Source organism: Pempheris klunzingeri, chromosome 7 (assembly GCF_042242105.1).
Source record: "Pempheris klunzingeri isolate RE-2024b chromosome 7, fPemKlu1.hap1, whole genome shotgun sequence".
In the NCBI taxonomy this organism is placed as follows: domain Eukaryota; kingdom Metazoa; phylum Chordata; class Actinopteri; order Acropomatiformes; family Pempheridae; genus Pempheris; species Pempheris klunzingeri.
In genome coordinates, this window is record NC_092018.1 from 10,182,499 (window position 1) to 10,204,037 (window position 21,539).

Here is a 21,539-nt window from a genome sequence, read left to right on the forward strand (position 1 = left end):
CAGGACATCAATTCATCTTTATTTTGACTTTTTTTCTGCATGAAATCAATTGATCATAATATTTAGGATTTAGGATGTGAGCTGGGATTTGCAGAAGATTTTGTTATCAAAATCTTTCTCTCTGTGATTTGAGGCACATAAGATAGATGAGTATTCATTGTCAGCTAAATAATACTGCTGACAGTTACAATTGATGGATAGGTGGCTTGAGTGGGAGGCAGATGGAGTACAGTCCTGCATTACAGCAGACCACCCTTCGACTAAATCTCAGTATACCCTACCTCAAACAGATGTTAACAAAGTGGACAACAAATGGATATTACCAGGTTGGGTATTTAAAGACAACACTTGTCCTAACACCACCTGCTGCTTCCATCAAATATGTGTAGATGTCCAGATAGTGTCTGATGAGGCATGACAGCTCAGGTTCTCATAAGGTTGCAAAATAATAGACATGTCTATAAAACTAATTTTTCCTTTAAAGGAAATTAATGCACATAAACTTGTCAAAAATGTAATCCAAACAAGCGTCAAAGATCTGTGGAATCTTCATTGTTCTATTCCCCAGTCAGGGGCATGGCTGTGACATTTGTAAAGTTCACATAGGTGACGGTCTGGTCTATTCTTAATAGACTAGTATTGACCTCTAAGGGCAGTAAACATGTTTTACGAAATAGAAATGCAACAGCGGAAGAGCAACTCATGTATCTACAGCACAGACAACCAACAGTGGGCTGAGAGGCTTGTTTTTAACGCTGAAGAAAGCAGCCATCAACAAGTGCACTTCCGCCTCCAACGCTCAGTGTTACGTGAAATGCACACATGTACTGGCTTTTGTCTCAGGCATCCTATTTAAGATACACATGCATTGTTTCCTGTGTTTCCTTGAATGGCCATTATTGAAAAACATGGTCAGAAATTATATGAAAATGGGGTTTGATTTGAGGGAAATCTTGAGGATTATATGTATGTGTGTGTTTGTGTGGTGCACATGACAAACTGTACCTCTGCTTTGAGCCTCTCGATTTCTGTGTCCTGATCTTCTAGCTGGGTGCGCAGCTGGTTGGCAGCCACCTTCTCAGTCTCCACTATCTGCACGAGGTGGATGTACTTCTGCATCAGCACCTCTCGTTCAATGATGATGTCTGAGTAACTGATAAAGGGAAGTCCACAAATATGTAGAGATATCAGCTAAATGAGGCACTGGGAGGACCGCATTATATGATGAGCATGACTGAATAGCAGCGTATACAAAAGAATTTAGATTTTACTTTAAAAGCTGTGTCTTATTGCAGAAAAAGAAGGAATGAGAAAATGAATCAAAGATTAGAATAAAAAGAAGTGGGGACATGAAGAATGACAAAAGGAAGAGTACATAAGACACCATTAACATTTTTAACAGTTTATGGAAGCCAAATGGTCTGATTGTTTTAATCAGGAATCAACCAGGAGTCTGATCGATCTTTCTGCATATTTATCATTTATTTTCACATGCAGAAATTCAGTCTGTACAGAAGTAAGACACCTAGAGGACACCTGCTCTTTTATTGGTGTAGAGTTATTTCACCAACAATTTTCTCAGGTTTCTCTCGAACGGTTCTGTTAACATGAAAGGAAAAATAAGTGCGAGCTCCCCTTGTGTGATACTTAAACACTTCCCAAAGTAAAATGTGATTTTTGAAAGTGCTGTCATGTGATTTTAGGTTTTTGGTTCTGACTTGATGGATGCAAACCTGAAAGTTGACCAGATGCAGTTTTTCACATGAAGCAGCAGACATTTTGACTTGTCATGGAAGGAAAAACACAGGCACTACTGATAACATTAATGAAAGCTCCATCCTGTTCAAGTGTCCAAGTGAGCCATGACAGTGTGACAGTGAGCTTGCGTTTCACTTTATTGGTCTTGTATACCTTCACATGTGTTCTTACTTAGGTGGAGGGAGCTATACTGGGAATTATGTTTCGTACATGTCAAACTATGACAAATGACAAGCGCACTAATCTGACATGCCCACACCGTCTAGAGAACAGGTTTCATCAGGCACATTAAGTGATAATATCTGTATAGGTCCACCATGGGTGTGTAGGGCCTTTAATGTTATAGATCACAAGGTCAAAAATTTCCATTCCATTATCTCTACCACTTATCCTTAGAGGGTTGCATGAGGCTTAAGCCAATCTGGCATTGTGGGCTCAGTACACCCTGGACAGTTCGCCATTCACACCCACATTCACAGTCACCAATTAATCTGTATGTCTTTGGATTGTGGGAGGAAGACAGTGTATCCAGAGAGAACCCACGGAAGCATGAGGAGAACATACAAACTCAACACAGAAAGACCCCAACTGGCCCTAATGTTCGAACCTGGAGACGTGTTGCTGTGAGGAGGCTGTGTAACAAGATGCCACAATAATGTCAGCTTGACAAAAAAATAAGATGGATTAGTGTGTGTTTAAATCAACTTTTCCAATCTTTACAAGTTGACTCTCATACCATGCTGAAATAAAGTGAAACTAATGGATCGTGGAAGGTAGGAAACAAGCGCAAAAAGTTAAGTATTCTGTAGAACACAGTCAGTTTAGCAATAAATTACACATGATTTGTATTAAATGAGCTATAACATGAAAAACCCTCAGTATGGCCTTTTAAAGTTCATGTTCATGCTCTCTAATCTTAATGTTCCGTCACATTACATCAAACTGTGGTCATGCAGTCTGATGTCATATTTCTTGCTACACACACGCCAACACTTTTCATACAATGCTATTTGTGTACCTGGCCTGCTGGATGGCCTCCACCCATTCATCGCACTCGCTCTCCTCCTCTGTCCGCAGCTCCAGGGGCTTCTGTCCATCGTGGCCGAACACGATGAGGAAGTAGTGCTGAACAGAGGAAGATGAAGAGAGAAAACCTGTTTATATTTGTGACCCTGAGACCAAACACATCTACAACACCTCCCCTCAGTTGTGCCAACAGTCTCAAGATGTTTTGGTTGCTCTCTTGAGATGCTAGCTACAGCTTATCAGACACATGGCGCAGACATATGGAAAGACTGTTTTCAACTACATTTGCTTTTCACGCTCTTTTCTTGCCCAGATTCATCCCATATAAAGTTCCAAAGACCTTACATGAAGCGGGCAGAGCACACAGACAGAGAGAGAGAGAGAGACGGGACGGGGGAGGGTGGGTGGCTCGATACACATGACAGAGCTATTTGCTCGCTGGGATAAAACATCAAGTCTCGCCTGTGCCTCTCTTCTCCACCAGCCTATTATCATCACCATCAATTAGCCCGCTCTGTCTCTCTCACTTCCTGTCTGTCTCTCTTTTTATTCTGATGAATTTCCCTGAGTATCTGCCTTCAAAATACTTCCCCACACTTACACACCGGCTCGTGCCAACACATGCAAGCACAGGGACACACACATACAGTAGAGCGCACACACACACACACAGCATTATATGAAGTGATAGAGGCTTTTATTCAAATGGTCATGTCCTGGGGCACTGGGTTACCAGAAGAGCTGCTATTCTTAGTCAGGGAAAACAGAGAAGACTGAGCTCCGCATGGACTTTTCTCTCCTCCTCCTCCTCCTCCTCCTCTTCTCTTCTCATCATCCAACCACCTCTTTCCTCCTCCTCTCTCTCTCTCTCTCTCTTTGCACTTCACCTATCATCCCACTCCGCCTCCTCTGCCCCGCTCAAATAGCATCCTCACTTCTCTTGTTGTCGAAACCCACTCCTCCTCCTCCTCCTCCTCCATTCCCACATCCCTTCATACTTTCATCCCTTTATGTCTCTCTCAGTAAGGATTCAGTGAACCAAACTGAGTCCAGAGGAGACGTTTACCCTGCAGGAGGATGGACGGGCTTTGGACCCTGCAGTGGGAATGGGCTGGGAACAGAGTCACCAAACCCCCATACACACACACACACACACACACACACACACACACACACACGCTCAGAGACCCTCCATCTCCATCTCTATCCTCCTTTGCTTCCTTTTCATGTATCTGTCATTTCGATTCACTGGCTGGCTGGATTTTATTACATCAACAATAATCTGTGCTCTAACAGTCTTTGACAAGGAGAAAGAGAGACAGAGGAGGATGAAGAGAGGGAGCGGTTACATAATATTTCTTAACCGAGTACATATTTCTAAATTGTGTCACCACCTAACAAGATAACATTTCCATGGCAACGCAACATCTGACGTTTCCACTGTGTTTTTCACTTCCATTTTCTGCTTTTCAGCGCTGCCTCTATCCATGTAATGCTATTGATCTCTCCTTCTGTTTTAGACATGCAAAGGAAGGAAAGCAGATTTTAGATATCTAGATAGATAATCTGAGCCTATGTTATCTGAATGTTTAAGATAATGCAGTCAATTGATGTGGTTAATAGATTTTTACCATGTGGCTTTTATTAAAGTGAACACACACAAACATTTTCACGCATGTTGGTATTGGTATGGAACTGTGGCCAGTTCAGACAGATGTCCCCGTCATTATTACCACATGCACAGGATGATATTATGGTGGTTTCTTCTATTTTATGCTCAATGGTAGAAGAAATAATCCGATTTTTTACTTTTGTAAAAGTAGCAGTAACAATCTATTGCAATAAGTAAGTAAGTATAGAAGTACAATAGAAGTCCAGAAGTATTATCTGCTAAATGTACTTGTAAATAATATTATAGGGAGAATGACCTCTGTCAGTGATATTTCTATATGATATTTGATTAATATTACTGAAACATTAACATGTAAGCAGCATTTTAATGTTAAACTTAGCTAGTTTATTATACACTATAAATCTATCATTTTGGATTCAAAAGCATTATATTTCAATCTGAAATGAAGAGGGGTATAGATAAAAGTAATATAAAATGGAAATTTTCACGTAAATTACCTCATGTACGCCAAATGGTACTTATAGGTACCCTGTGGAGGGCTGGTACTTTTAATGATTTTCTTTTTTTTTTGCAAGTTAGCAAATATGGATGTAAAAACAATTCTAAATACTCAGAATAATCATAAAACCTCGACAAAGTGTTTGTTGAGGCTCAAGAATATGCACTGTTTTGGTGAGAAACACTGAATGTGAACACAACTTTGTTTAAAAGGAAACTGCACATAAAACTTCTGAGTAGAGTATTGAAGTAGATGTATGTGTTTATTCTGCATACATTATGTAGGCCTAGTAATACTATTTCTATCATGTCATTTTCTTTTCCAGGATGCTTAACATAATATTCTGTCCAGTCTTACCATTTATACCTTCTGCTTCACTTGTGTTTAAGTTGTCGGTTTGTATGTTTAACTAACTCAAATCTGATTCATATTCTAATCCTACTTTTATATTTATATCCTATTTTACTCCTGCTGTATACTATTACTATTTGAAGCAGCAGTGACCTACTTGCCCCCCAGGCAATCATTAAAGTTTAATTGTATTGCATCCTTTAAAGAAGATTTTGCATCAAGCTGGACCTGATGGCATTAAAAACATTCACAATGCAAAACTGTAACACTGTAATGTGTCCTCATTAGATGAGGACGAAGCTTCCCAACTCTACAGTACCACTCAGGACTACCGACTCGCTCTCCCTTCAAATCGGCTCAAATGTACCCTCCATCCCTCAGGGCCTCCACTGTACTGTAAGAAATTTCATTTGAACAAATAAAGACAGAGAAGGAAAGCAAAAGAAACAACGAGACAAAGAGACAGAGACTCTTTTCAACTCTGCATGTCACCAACGACCATTTACCACACACCTGAAACTTTTTTTCAGCTAATCTGAGGAACAGTTATTACAGAAAATGAGACTGTGAAACTGACGGTGTGACACAAAGGAGTGTGTTTTACCACCACTGAGCAAGACAGAGGCACAATGAAGGGCAGCAAATTTTATTATTCAGAAGCAATTTCAGGTCAGCCATTTAAAATTGCATAATGTGAGAACAGAGGTGAGGAGTGAGAAGCTCTCTGAACGAAAACTGAGTGCTTTTCTACGTCCAACAGAGACTGAACATTAGGAAATTAAAACCTAACACACACACAAACACCCTCAGGTTCATGGTGGTTCTGAGATGAAATACTTTTTTCTTTATTAAAGAAGAGTCAAAGACAAAACCGGACTTGGCTGTAATAGATTCATTAGGCAAACGATGGCTGGGGGATCCAGAAATACTCAACTGTTATAAATATTTAAAAGCAGAGATGACAGAATCACTGTTGGGATCCACTGATGATTAGGGACTGGAATAGCCACTAATGATACAACACTGCTGTCTGCTTTGATATCTGTAAAGGCCAAATTGTGTTGCACCATGCTACAGATGGAACTTGTTTTTTTGTTTTGTTTTTCCCCATCATCTCTCACTTGCTCTGCTTTCAGTGGCTTTCAAGTGGCATTTTACTGCTTTGGTTTTCTTTTATGTCGAAAGGTAGAAAAGGAATGAATGCTTTAAGTATTAAATGTTTGATACACTTATGGCCACAAGAGAGCAGAGCCTGCCATAAAGGTTCCTTTGCAAGAGTTACATATTTTCTTTCCCACTGGCTGTTAAAGGTTCCATATTATGCAAAATGCACTTTTTAATGTCTTTTCGACATAAATATGTGTCGCCAGTGTACCTAACAACTATGAGAAAAGACCGTCCTCTCTCTGTTTCTCCTGCTTCATCCTTAACTGAATGTGCGTGAAAACACGCCATTTAGATTTTGCTCCCACTATGATGTCATAAGAGGATCTGCTGAATATGTGACCTCCTCCAGCCCTTGAGCAGGCCGACTGTCCCCACCCACTGAAAACCTCCTGAGTCCACCTCGCTGTCAGCCATTGTTTTTCCTCACTAACACCAGCTCCCGCTAACACAAAGATATTGAAGGAAAGAGCAAAGCACACAGATTGCTCTGTTCTTTCAAAACAACTGCAGCAGCCATGTCTGCTATGAGAAAAATGTTTTTTGAACATTAAACCATGTAACCTAGTAGCATCTCCAAATATAAGTATGAACTTGAAAAAGAGCAAAAGACCAGCAGTGAGCAGTCTTTTAAAGCCCTATACACCTGCAATGGTGTCAGTTTCTCTGCTGTTTAGACCTCTAGTCACATCGAAGTTAGGCAGAGATGCTGGAATTACCTGATGCCAATTACCTGATGAGGAATATGTCAATCGAGCACAGTATGTACACATGCAGAGTCCAGAGAAGATGTCTAATTGAGCAATATAAGCAAAAACACATGTGTAAGGGACTATAGATATGTAGGGACTTTAAAACTTGCTTGAGTCGTTTGATCCATCACAGCGAACATGGAGTTTTCATTTATAGTGGTTGTAAAAGCTAGTACTTAATTACCTCATAATGATTTGACAAAAATACTGCAGAATTGATGATCAATATTGTATTTAAAATAGAAACCAACCGAAGCTGAATATAATGGTAGAAAAAATAATCACATTTCTAGCAGTGATGTATAGTATATACTGAATTTATTTTGTAGCACAGTAAATGGGCTGAAACATGCTAAATCATTTGTGTGGTTATGTAAATATAAGCAGGAATATATGGTCTGCAGGAAAACAGTTTCAACACAAATTAAAATATCAACAAGGACTTGAAGGCTGTGCTGTGATTCTACTACAATTAACTGCATTTAAAAGGGCTCATTCACGTTTTAATCAAAAAACCAATGGAAAAGTTGTGATAGAGAGACTAGCATTTAGGTAGGTAACAAAAATACATTATTGTGCTGTCATTTTCTTGCATCACCGCCATATATGGTGTATGTTTGCAGCCCAATCACAAAGGTTGGGCTAACGTTGTTTGAATCCAATTTGCATAAAAGTGGCCGTTTACAAAAAATCCTGCAAGCAAATATTCAACAGGACAAGCAGACACTGTAATTTGCATGAAAGTGAAAGTTGACTCAACTGAGTAGCATCAATGAACCAGTGAAAGACCACAGTTCATGAAATATAACACAGTGCAAGATCAAACACAGGTTGGCTATTAGTATGTACTTTATCGTGTATTTTTAGTCAACATCTGACTAGTTTTAGAGTAGAAACATCTTATTCCTTAGATCCATGTGCACTAATTACACAGTAGACAGAAAAAAAATCATTCACGAGCAGTTTTAACACAATAGGCTCCACTGGAAGCTGATGTATAAGGTGCCTCTACCTTTGCACTGCTGTGGTGAACCAGGACCTGCGCAGTGATCCTGAGTCCCGCAGGGTGATAATTACCATTACAGAGGAATACAACAGAGAGAGGAACAGATTCATGTGTGCGTAAGAGAGAGAGGGAGAGACTACAGAGGAAAGTGATATAATCCATGGACTGGATTTCCTGTAGGTGTATGTGGGAGTATGTACACCATGTGAGCTTCCCTTAAAAGAACAGAAGAAAACCCAAAATGAGATACTAAGAACCAGTGTTGGTGGTTGATTATCAAAACAGAGCAAATTCAAACCACCTGTTGTCTGCAGTCCTCATGGGGGAACACAATACTGCAAAAGACAGCACAGAGGGTGGGAAAATATTCTAGTAAAAATGCCTCAAAATAAGAGGAAACTTTAAAGTCAAAAAAGAGGCAAAAAAAACCCCAATTAGAGTAAATAGAGGTCATGATATTGTAACATTGTGGTTGTTTTGTAAATTAGCCTTATGTTGCACACAAAACCTTTTGGGCTTTCATGACAAACTGACATGTCATTGTCCACAGTTGATTCAGAATTTCCATGTAAAGTCGTAAAATACATCTACACAATCTGTTATAAGGATTAAATCGGTTGCTGGAACAATAAAAGCCATTGGTGAGAGGAGGCTTTAGAGAGATAAATAGGAGACAGGGGTGTGGGTTCGCTTTTTCCACCCACCAGTCTCCTGGATCAGACACACAATCTGCTGCTCTCCTCTTTATATTCCCCTCATTTCTCAGCTCCTGTTGTGTTCCCACAGGGCCAATAATGTCATTTTTGTGCTGAACGTAGCTTCATAAAATGCTCAAACGACAAGAACAAAGAAACAAAATGCTATTGCTACAAAAACCATATGCACTTAATAAGATAATGTTTAGCTAATTTACTGTAGATTAGGTCATTACCTGCACACCCATGCACCTATATATGGCAATACCAAAAGTTCTGAATTCATTTTTAATAAATGGCCAGGTGTCATCCATCACATCTCACGTAGACCTCATAAATTATGTAGTCAATAAAATAAAAGTACCTTCTGCATCAAAGGAAGAGTTTCTTGCCTAGACTCAGATGAGATACAGGTAGATCGATACAGGTGTTTGTCTGTTAATTATAAAGCTACAGTTAGCTTAGCTTAGCTTAGCTTAGCTTAGTTTAGGGACTAGCCTGGATCTCTGCAAAGATAACAAAATCCACCCAACCACCACTTGTGGTTTTATGAGACCTTCCTGGAGTCTCCTCTGGTTGCCAGGCAACCTCACAGTGATTACAAGACTTGACAAAGTCACTGCTTCCAGCCAAGAAATAGTCCCACACATACAGTATAGTGCTAACACCTGTGCGGATTAAATTGATCACGATAAGCAGATGATTATCATGACCAACACTTTTTCTAGCCTCAGGTAGCCAGCCGGAGTCTCCATTTGTTTGAAAAGACCCAAAATGAACACTATAAGCAAACTACTTGATTACTATAAGTGAATTAGTTAAACATCAGTTAGTCTCTATTTCCACTGTATTTGAATAAGGAAGATAATTTGCTCGTTTGTTTGAATGTTAAGGAATAGTTCAATATTTTGTAAAATATGTTTCTTCTCTTTCTTGCAGAGAGTTAGATGAGACCATCGATACCAGTCCCGCTTAGTTTAGCTTGGCATAAATACTGGTTGCCTGGCAACCTCAGAGTGACTCCAGGAAGTCACTGCGACAGGCCAGGAAGTAATCCTTCACATAACGCCTGAAAGACTACAAGCTCACCTTTTTATGCTTTTGTCATTATAAGGACTAAACCAATTTTATTTAATGAATTAATCAATAAGGGACTGATAGATGAATTTTGTTCATTTTAGTCTTTATACCAAGCTAACCAGCTCTTTGCTGCAGCCTTATATTTAATGGTAATTTTAATCTTTTAATCTCTATTTAAGTTTTGTCAAGGTAGCTAATAAACACATTTTACCAAATGAAAAACTATTCCTTTAAAAGCTTTTTTTCTGTTTTAGGACAACCAGCACAAATACAATATATATATATAGAAAATGCATGAGATGTAAAAGCACATTTGCAGTTTTAACATGGTTCATCTTCTCATTCAACATTAAATTGCCCTCTTTGCATATATCTATCCCTGTCCCATTCTATAATTTCAGAAATCCCCAAAGCTTCTCTTCACTGTAGAGCAGAAGAACAGATTTTTAATTTCCTGGAGTCTCATCATTGTGAAGAGATAAAAAACATTAATCCGACAGCAGCAGTACTTTATGTAACCACTGAATTCAACTAATGATGTACCAGCTAATGTGACAATCACTGAATCAACATCCCACATCCTGCTGTTTTTTTATTGCCACCCATGCTGTTCACTTCCTCCAAAGAAGTTCTTATAACAAAGTATGGGGATGCACAGCACACACACACATAAACTTTCACACATACACACACTGTATATAAGTATACTAATAACTGTTGTGCCTACCTCAGAACACTCTGATCAGGGATTACCTGTGTTTATCTGGAGATTAAACAGATTGCTCCCCTCCTCCACCTATTACTTTCACCGCTGTCCTCCTACTTAAAATAAATCAAACCTGTATACACACTCATGATATACAGCTATCCTAAAGCGTTTTCTCCCATCTTACACATTTGCTGCTTTACAGTTCTCACTCACTCCACTGTCAGGAGGAATTGCTGGAAAACCTCCTGCAGCCTTAATGCATTAGATGCTGAATTGGAGAGTTTGTTCTATGATTCCCACAGTGGAACAGCAGAACACACTGTAAATATGTTTTACGATATTCTTGGGAATTACCAGTGTGGCTAACCTGATCCTGTACAAAAAAACACTGCTCATAACCTCAGCACAGAAAAGTACAAACACACATGAAGCTGCTTGACAATCATATTACGCTTAAGTTTATTTTATAGACACCTTGTGGGATGGATGTGCCTCATTTTTGCTGTGCCACTGCTCCACATCAGCACCTGCAGCCGCATCACAAGCTGTCAACACAACATTGACATATCACCCAATAAAGTTGATATGGTTCATATGGTGAACAAGGTAGCAAACAGCAGCTTATTTACACGTCAAGCAGACATTAGCAAGATTATCATTCACTTGGAGTGATGTTGGTGTCAATCTGACATATCTAAACCCAATATTGAGTTTAGCTGATAAATGCTTCACTACATGTTCATCAGATAGTTTCTTTCTTTGTCTGTTAGCCGTTTGATGCTGAGCAGGTTGTGCACGGTAAATTTTCATAGCTTTTTTTTGCTGAAAAGAGCTGCTGCTTTGCCAGAAAACAAAGCTAAAGAGAGCAGTGAGGGTGAACCAAAACAAATCAAGCTGAGAGATGCTAAAGCGCTCAGTAGAGCTGAGGAGCACTGCAGAGCCTGATGATAGTTCTCTATGGGTTATTTATTACAGGCAAGCATTTTCAAACTACATATAATCATTTGATCCAATGTTATTTTGAGATAATTGATTAGAGCAGCTTTAAAGCAATAGTTTAATATCAAATGACATTATCAAGAGTTAACTGAGAATATTGAAACCATGTAGATTAACTGTGGAGCTCCGGCGAGGAGCTGATTAGAGTAGCCTTGCAAAAAGGCTGGAATCAAGGGGAAACAACTAGGCTGGTTGTCTCCAAAGTTCAAAAATATTAATTTTAGTACCTTTGAGGCTCAATCATTTATCCATCTGCCCAGCACCTCTATGCAGCTGGTTGCCTGGCAACCACATTGTGACGACTGTTATACCCTTCGCAAAGAGATAGTTACCACACATAACTCGCATTATTTATGAGCTTGCACCAGACAAGCTTTTCCCCCTGCTTCCAGTCTTTATGCTAAGCTAAGCTAAGCATCTCCTGGCTCTAGCTCCATCCCCGAGACACAGACATGAGAGTGGTTTCAATCTTCTCATCAAACTCTGTGGAAGAAAGAAAATGAGCATCTTTTTGTAAAATGTTTTTCAATCTCTCTAAAATATGCTGTTTTTCGTAATTCAGAAGCAGACAGCTTTTCCCCCTTAGCTATTCCAAGTAGTAGCCTATTATTGCGCCACTGTTACAAAGAAAACTGGACCAGCATCTTATGATATTCAATCATCTGTCTTCTTATCAATTCTTTGACCTTAACGGAATTTAGTAACTTTCACAACTAATTTTAGAGAGGCCACAGGAAAATTGTGGCACCCCAATTTCAGTGTTGTTATTGTTATTTACTGATCAAGTAGAGAAATCCATATTGCTAATGGCTCCAATGGGTCCATGAATTCCTAAAGTCCAAAAGTCCCAATTTGAATTTGAAACCCCAATCTCAGTGCTATTATAAAGAGAAAATTGTGTTATTTACTGTGTTATTTACTAATCAACTACCATTAGCAAGAATGCCATCTGCTAACACTGGCATTTGCTTATGCTACCATTAGCAATGTTAGCAACGTGGTTAATGCTACTGCTTGCAGCCTGGCTACCGTGCAAAGCAAACCACCATAAGCATTCCAATTTGAACTATAAACTCCAGTCTCAGTGTTATGATAAAGGGCAAAACATTCTGTTGTATTAACTTTGATTACTTTGATTTAACACAAGACAAATTTTAAAACAGATGCCAGATCTAAATTCTTATCTGACACTAAAGAGGTCTATAATGGCTCTTACACTTGGCAGAAAACTCAGAGGAAAATGAAAAGCAGCCTGTGGAAGAAATCAGATCAGACTTAGGGAATACGCAAAGAATTAGTTCCATGATACAAACGATTAGTACGAGCTACAGCAAAAACGTGAGGCTCCAAGAGGGTTTTTTAGAGCTAGAGGAGCTCTCTAATGACATATAATTACACACACACAAGCATCAGGAAGTCAGCACTGACACTTCAACTCTCAACTGTTACCCAACCCTTTCCTGCATCAGCTCTAATAAGTAAGGAGACTGTTGACTATTGTCTATGAAATAGCTCAACAAAACATGCTTTATTAAATAGATTTGATTTATTTCTCCCATGCTCTATGTTTTTAATGAAAGTACATATTTCACTTTACTGCAGCCATGTGCTTTAAGCATGGATGGAGAGGAGGTCTTTGATGACAAAACTGAGCTCTAAATTCTCACAAACATGAAAGTTGAACATAACTCAACATTCATGTCTTGGAGGAACACCCAAAAAATTGTCCTGATTGACAAATTCACATTTGCATCGACACCAAAACATCTATGAAGTCCCAAGTATGGTGGCCCTGAGATGCAAAACTCAGTGCACAAAAACAACAAAACAAAAATGAAATTATTTCAAGAAACGATTTTTCTTGACTGAGTAAAGCTGGTTTTAATTATGTTACACATGTAATGCCTTCCTACATTAATCAAAAGTTTGGCACAATCAAACATTTTGCTGCAGAATGCACAACAATCTGGTTGCACTTAATTTGAAACAGAAACACTGAAGCTACTAAAATGTTATGCATAACTTTTTTTTTTTTTTTTTTTTTTACACTTTTTCTTTGGAACAAGGCTGCCACTGTCACAAGTGCACATTTCAACATTCAACTTTTTTTTTCTTTTTCAAAAACAAGTGCCAAAGGCTAAAAAAAAAAGACTAGGAAGGTGGATGGCAACATGTGACGTGCTGTAAATGCAGAGAACACACATATAGACAGTGACCACATAAAAAATTGTCACGATTTAAGAGAGACATCATTAGCATCTTCAATAAGAGTTAAAAATTTGAAAAATTACTGGTACCTAACTCTTCAAGGTTTAGAAGTTTGTTTTCTGAAAAATCACATTTTTTTTCTAGAAGATGTTTTTGATGTTGACGTGTTTTGTATCAACGTACATCATATGATATTTTCGCGGGGCCACTATACCGAGCCTTTTGCACCGACTGAACTTACATTTTCCTACATTAGTAGGTCAGTCTTGTGTGCATTTTTTTTCATTTGAGACATGTTTGTAACATGGACTCGACTGCATTTTTCTATTGACATGCGAGCTACCGTGCAGTGGGAAGGTTCAATGTCTTGTCCAAGGACACTTCCCCATGTGGGAAGGAAGAGCCGGGTATCAAACCACTAACCACCTACCGTGCAATTCGACACACTGTATCTACCTCTGCTCTACCTACCAAACCACACCGGCAATCTGGAAACAGACTACACTGGATGTACAGTAATGGCCATTTCTTCCTGTGCATGGCCGCTGGTGCATATTGCTTCTTTCTGAGATCAATAACCAACCCCATGTTTAACGATAGGGGGAGGGATTGTTTGATAATTATACACAGCTAACCCTATTGGCTTATTACACACGCACCCTCACCTCAGCAATGCACATCTATAGTCGCTGTGGAAACCTTTCAGACCAGTGTGAATGCTCTCCAAATTATTTGAAGGGTTTGTGTCTACAACAGAGCACAACAGAGAGAGAGGCAGTAGCTGTGTGTCATTTGTGTGGTTGCATTGTGGCTCACTGTGGGGGTGTGATATTGCAGGTTGCTGGCAGCCTCACTCCACTGCACAGAAAAATAGTGAGGAGAAAGCGTGCCTGATGGAAAGATGGAAGGCCTTTTCTCACTTTAGAGCCCTCGCTGAATAAAACCCAGGATCAGACTGACCTCTGAAGTTCATCTAAAACACATGAACAACAGACGCAGCCTCGAAAGCCAGACAAAATGTCATAATTATTTGGTTCATCCCTCCTGTGTGCATGGCTATGTAGTTAAAACGTTACATGGCAGCACATGAGGTTTCAGCTGAGGGCAGATTGAAAATAACCCTAATTAGACATCACAGCTGTAGTGTGAGAGTGAGACAGATGGGGGGAGAGAGTGAGACAGTCAGTGCGAGTGTTTAAGAACAGAGCATAAAATAAGACATTGTAATTGCCAAGCTTGGTCAAAAGGGACAGGTTTTATGCTTAAATCAGTGCCAATATCAGTGGTTGGAACCACATGTAATTTAAGAGAGATCTGTCCTCTTTCCATCATCACTCCATTACAGAAATTAAATTTTTGCTTTATGTATGACTTGATTAAAACCACATTTTACCATCTCCTGGCACCTCTAAAGCCTTTTTTCAATTTGCTTACACCTGGAATGAATTGTCTTTACAAATACTGTACATTTAAAGAGACAGACATCTACCATATACTGTCAGTAGGTGGGAGTCTGTGGAGATGAATATTTTCTGAGTGATGATGATTGGTGGATATTTCTGACATCTCATATGATTCAATATGCATCCTTACTGTCTCCTTAATACTTGCTAAAACTGTAAATAATTGCTCTCCAGTGTACCCCTCCCCTTGCATAAATGGGCATGATGCCTGTGCACACACATGCACACAGTCCCTGGGGCCAGCCAAAAGTGGGATCAGCAACAGAAATCGTTCTGTTTTCTCTGTGATTATTTGCATAGAGTAGAGGTACTTTTTTTTTACGATAACAATTGATTCTTTGATTGGAATCAATGGATAACTTGGATTGGATTATGGATAACCATAGGATTTATGATACACTGAACCAGTGAATGTCCACTTTTCTCAATGAAATGCATGTGCAAATGGTAATTCAAATGTTTCCTAGCAACAGGATCTACCCAACTGTTGGAGCACCACTGCCGAGGCACCTTCCAGGAGCTGAGAGATTTACCCAAAATATTACCCAAAGTACTGTACACTTGTGAGACCCTAACCTTTTTGAGCCCTGCAGGATTCAGCAGCAGGTCTATTATTATAAATCCAGGGTATTTTCATAAACCAACAGAGTTTTTGTTCAAATTGTAGTTCAGATCACACTAAATATGTCGCATTGTAATATGTGCAACTAAATGAAGCACAAGACATCTAGAATATTAATGTTACAATCACAAAAATAGGAAGGAGTATTTAATCAAATGTATAGATGTCGACTGATTGAAGTACTAGATAAATAAAATATAAAACATACATGCGATACATATGGTGCAGAATGCAAATGCATTCATGGTATGAAACACAAGGACCTGTTGCTACATTGCTATGGTTGCCTCCTGCTGTCTGCTGAAATTCAAATTTACTGTCAGTCTGCAAAGAAATTTCCACCTTAATTCACATAAAGAGTCAACAGGTTCCAATCAAGTACCTTAGAGAGAAGAAAACTGTTCCAAATAGAGAGCATGAGAGTGAAATAAATGTATGTCTGATTGTTTTTTTGTGTTGTTTAGAATTGGAAAAAAGACGCCTCTCTTTCTCTCCTAGCTGCCTGCTCCCATTTGCACATTTGAACCCTTTGGGGATGGTTCCCTGCTAAGCGAAGGTGCACTTGGGGCTCTTGACACTGCAGGGCTTGTTGAGACTGTGGAGAGCAGTGAGGCTGAGCTGCTGCAGCCACTTTAGTGTGATGCTGCATGCTTGCTCTTTTTACATGGGCGTCACTTTGAGCCTGGTGAAACAATCTGAGCTTGTAGTTTTCATTATTTTTATTATAAAAAAAAAAGTAACAATCTATAGAAATCTCAATGGAAACCATAAGTTATCCGAAATACAACATATGAGCTTCCGGGAAAGTATCTCTTTGTTACTATTAGTCATATTATCATACAATCAGTGGCTGCATTCATTTGTCCCTGTTATATCGGTGGCCTTTGGGCAGGTTAGGATGTAACTTGTACTATCATATAAAATAGGATGTGGGAACTTTGGTTCACAGCAGGGTTTAGTGGACTGACATCCCTCCTGCTTTTTTCAAATGTCTCACCTGCTTCTCCAGCGCTTCCTTCCCAGTGGTGGACATCTTGGGCGCTGGCACGCGCTCGCAGGTGCATCCTTCCAACAGGTAAATCCCGGCTGGTCGCGCGCTCTGCTCGTTCTCGAAGTAGAACAGTATATTCTGATAAAGGGCGAAGAACTTCTCGTGCCATCGGCTGTTCTCCGCCGTCTTCTTGCTCAGGTAGCCGCGCTTGGTCCCCTCTTTACGCGCGACTGCCGACAGAAACAGCGCGTGCCCTTCGTTGTAGCGGACGCTCTTCTGCATTTTGTCGTACGGTTTGGAAGTGAGACGAAAGTGGGACAGCCGAAGCTTTCACCGCGAGCCCATGTTTGCCAGAGGTTGCGTGTGAACTTTTTCCCACCGAGGGACGCGCGGCTCAGCGGCGCCGTGACGCACGGAAAAGTTGCCCCGCTAACGGGAGCGCTTCTGCAAAGGAACTCATACTAAAAATGCCCGAGTCCCTCAAGCACTAGAATAAATCCATGCTGCTCGCCAAAAAAGCGCGCTTCTGTGTATGAACAACAACGAACATGCAGCAGAAAGAGAGAGGCGTGTCGTTCACAAAGGGGAAAACCCTCAAGTAGATACAGAATCACAGAACCGATAAAGTGTAATCGGCTTTGGCAGTGGTTAACTCTCTCTCCCGCACACAAACACTCACATCACTAGGGCTCTCTATCTTTCTCTCTTTCGGGTGATGCGTGCTGATCTTGGAGTTGGCGGAATTAAAGGCGGAGCGTGAGTTGGTTTTGTGTGTGTGCGTGTGCGTGTGTGTGCGCGCGTGTGTGTGTGTGAGCGAGAGAGAGAGCTAGAGGTGTAATGCAGATTTTCTCAGTGGCAAATGTGTTGTAAGCGTTGGATAGCAAAGAGCACACGCTAATGCATACATTAATGGATAAAGCAAAAATATCAATGAATCCATTGTTCAACCTTAATAAAAGCAGGAGTAAGGCAACAACTTAATGCCTCCTGAAATCAAATGTTTCCTTTACACCAGTTGTCGACAAGAGTAAATGTTGTCCTTCAGATTTAAAGGGGAACTCTGTTTGCAGATTTTGAAGAATATTGCTGCATTTGTACCAAAAAGTTGTATAAAGCCTTTTGAGGCTCCAGAAGGACTTTCTCAAACTCTCACATCCTGACAAGGAATAAGAATACACAGAATATAAAAGATGATATCTCCGGTTCTACTGTATCAATTTGTATCCTTTTTAATTGTTCGCCATGACTCCGACAATATAGTAGAAATGCTAATTATTAATGCTAAGTATTTTAAGTCAAAGAGCAGCGAGTGTGACAAGTTTGTCTATTTCTTTTAATTTAATCATCAAACACACTGATGTCACATGTAAGCTGGGAGGTATCTTGATCAGTTGGTATTAACTGATGTTATGACAGTTGGTTACAGTACAGAGGAGTGTGTAACCAGAACCTGAGATGGTTCAAATCCTTTTCACACACACCAGCAAAGAGAGCAGCAACTACTCTCATCTATCAGTGTGTCCTTTACTATTCTTCTTTGATTATGCTCATTCACCGATAGGTGGCTACTCTCATCTTCATGTGTGTGCATTCTGATGGTACTGACTACTATTATACTACTGACTACTGTTGCAGTGACGTCAAGAGTTTGTCTGCAGCCACTCCATTAGGGATGATCTGTCAGAGACGCACCAAAGATCTGAGAGAAGTTTCTTATTCTTCCTAGAAGAAATGGAGACAAAGACACAGAAATGTTGCTCAAACAATATTGTATATAAAACCTTTTGTATACCCTCACATAGCCTGTGGGCATGTGATGAGCCTAAATACATTGTACTCTCTCACAGCTGTGTGTGAGAAATTAAAATCCCTGTTCTTCGACCTCCGACCAGCAGCTCAACTCCTCTGTGTACGATTATTGTGTACTCAGCATGGCTTCACTCCAACAAAGGACAAACATTTCATATAGGGAGGATTACATTGACGGAGAGGTATAACTCTGTGTGTGTGTGTGTGTGTGTGTGTGTGTGTGTGTGTGTGTGCTGACAGATATTTCATATGGTGAGGATTACTTAGGAAGAAGCTAAGCAGCACTCAACTCCCAGCACTCAACTCCCTCTGTTACAGAGTGAGGAGACGCTGCGTACAAATTTACAGAGACAGAAGACTGTATTTAGTGAAAATGCAATATGCTGACGATTTGACAGTGAAAGAGTAAGTCTTCACTGTTTTTCCGGTTCTTAACTCAATCATAAGCATGACATCTCTGCCTGGCAGTGCATGGTTCATCCTAATAGAAAAACATATTTCTCTTCCTTTTCCTATTAATGTGTGCTTGTGCATTCCTCTCAATATATGGGAAAATAAATTAGCCAAGGAAAAAACAAGATTTGGACCCCCTGGGAGAAAAGATGTCATGGCAAACTTTTGACAAACACTTACACATCTCAATTTGGTTTTAATCACCATTTTCCAGTATTTATATTAATTCAGTTAATAACCGGATTAGGAGCATTTACTGTCTAACGCAAATGGTGCTTGACAGCTGAAAACAAAGATTCAGACGTATGTCATTTGTTCAAAATCAGAATTTTCAGAGCATTATCAGAACAAAAACTTAATAAAAATCCCTCTGCTGATGGCAAATTGAACCATAAACACGGCTAAATAAGAGTAAATATTGGCAACCCACACCAGCCTTTTTTGTTGTTTAGTGGTGGACTGACAGTTCAGGGGGTGCAATAGCTGCATCTAACAGAGGTGTCATGAGAGGTCTTTAAAAGCATTTAAAAGGAAATTGACTTCAAACTAAACTCAACAAATCTGGTTTTGCAAGTCTCAGAATCAAAGAGTCCGAATGTTTGCAGCATCAAGGGATTCCAAACTGGAAAACATCCCATCAGGAACCTGTTTGTCGATCTCTCCCTCTCTCTCTCTCCTCCGTGAAACTCCCCGATGTGACCAAGTGACAAAGTCTGAGCTGCACCAGTAATCTGTACAAAGTCTGATTTTCATTTTCAGATTCAAAATGAGAGAAGTCATGTCCATTAGAGTGTTAAAGCTTAAATAAACATTCGGTTTAGCGTCAGTGGAGCTGCTTCGATTGTTGACATATGTCTGAATCTTTGTTTTCAGCTGTCAAGCACCATTTGCGTTAAACAGTTTTCAAGAAAGCGTCCAAAAGCACAGTAGGAGGATATTTATTGATGTGAGTGGGTTTAAAACAATCTAGCTGTGTTTAGCATATGACTACTATAAAGAGACAGAGAGATAGATAGAAATACTTTATTGATCCCAGGGGGAAATTCTGGAATTAAAAAAGGTAAATAAAAGTAAAAATAAAAATCAAAGCAGCAGAAGCTGAGATATCTTGACTCACTGAGTCCAGATGCAGATTGCAATTTGATAATGTTTCACACCTCAGACTGACTTTAGCCCTTCACTCACTTGAATGAGGCCAGTCCACTGAAGTATCAGCTGCAAACGCAGGCTTCCTGTTGTAAATCTCTGGGCCCAAACACAGATAACCCTGATGACATCATCCCAACTATTTTCCTAGACTTTAAAAAGCTCCTCTAGAGCCACAAAATACATTATACAAATGTATTAACAGGCTGGGTTGTGCTCCTCATGACTAATAAGCTGATCTTTATGTGTTAAATGAGTTGACCTTTAGGAAATGGTCAGGGTGAATATGTGTGTTCACTGTACCTCCTGGCATTGACCATGCTCTCCAGCTCCCTGGCTTTGCGTGCAGCAGTGTGTAGTATAGGATCTGGGATGCTAGCCAACCGGGCGACATTCAGGCCGTAGCTGCGCCCTGCAGCTCCTTCAGTTAACTGGTAGAGAAAGGTGATGAACTCTGGCCGAACCTCTCCATCTGTCAGGACATACACACAGATATGTTAAAAACTCAAAAAAAGTGCCAGGTGAAAATGATTTAGAAGTTGCCAAAGTAGGATTGTTAAGACGGGCAACCGTCAAGCTCATTTCCATTAAATAGCACTGATAGCCATACCGTCAGTGTCAGTAGCGATGTCAGGTTCATTGAGTAGGAAAGCCATGTGGTAATTAGACACATGTTCAGGATACACCTGCTCCAACTCACACAAAGGAGGGTAGTGGGTCACAAAGAGAGTGAAGGCTTTTACCTGAGAAAAGAAGGAGGAGAGTGAAGTGTTAACTTTCAGAAAAATCTACTACACGGTCTCTACCAGATCTTCAGCCTTTTTACACCTCCCATCAAAATGTTAAGGATCAGAAAAACTGCATAAACAGGGTCAGCCAGGTGTAAATGCAATCTATGCACTGTGTTCACAGTTAGTGAGAAGATATCCAGCCAAGAGGTATAATACAGATTAGCTGCAGGCAGGAATGTCATCACTACAGTCGCTGCTCTGTACCAGCCCGCCAGAGAAGCTCGTCACTTCTGTTGTTTCTGAGTCACGGAAGGCGTCTCTCAGGTCAGTAAATGTAAGAAAAGTAAGTACAGACTTCCCACCTACTCAGCAGCTTTGCATAGTACCTGTGAAAAAGCAGGTCTGATCACAGTGTGCACAAAATCCAGACAAGAAAATCATACA

The 21,539-nt window shown here is 40.0% G+C and overlaps 2 protein-coding genes across 2 annotated transcripts in view; both read right to left on the reverse strand.

Moving 5' to 3' along the window:
* The window catches only part of rasgrf2b (Ras protein-specific guanine nucleotide-releasing factor 2b), a 42,952-nt gene extending 25,714 nt beyond the window's left edge, over positions 1-17,238 (reverse strand). Inside the window, exons 1-3 of the mRNA XM_070833519.1 lie at positions 16,963-17,238; positions 2,777-2,883; positions 1,006-1,153 (exon numbers count right to left, since the gene is read on the reverse strand). Coding sequence (XP_070689620.1) covers positions 1,006-1,153; positions 2,777-2,883; positions 16,963-17,238 — 531 coding nt within the window. The remainder of the gene's footprint in view (positions 1-1,005; positions 1,154-2,776; positions 2,884-16,962) is intronic.
* A 1,074-nt stretch (positions 17,239-18,312) lies between these two features.
* msh3 (mutS homolog 3 (E. coli)) overlaps positions 18,313-21,539 on the reverse strand; it is a 37,856-nt gene continuing 34,629 nt past the window's right edge. Inside the window, exons 22-24 of the mRNA XM_070833404.1 lie at positions 20,975-21,107; positions 20,668-20,836; positions 18,313-18,678 (exon numbers count right to left, since the gene is read on the reverse strand). Of these exons, the coding sequence (XP_070689505.1) occupies positions 18,597-18,678; positions 20,668-20,836; positions 20,975-21,107 (384 nt within the window). The 3' untranslated portion in view covers positions 18,313-18,596. The remainder of the gene's footprint in view (positions 18,679-20,667; positions 20,837-20,974; positions 21,108-21,539) is intronic.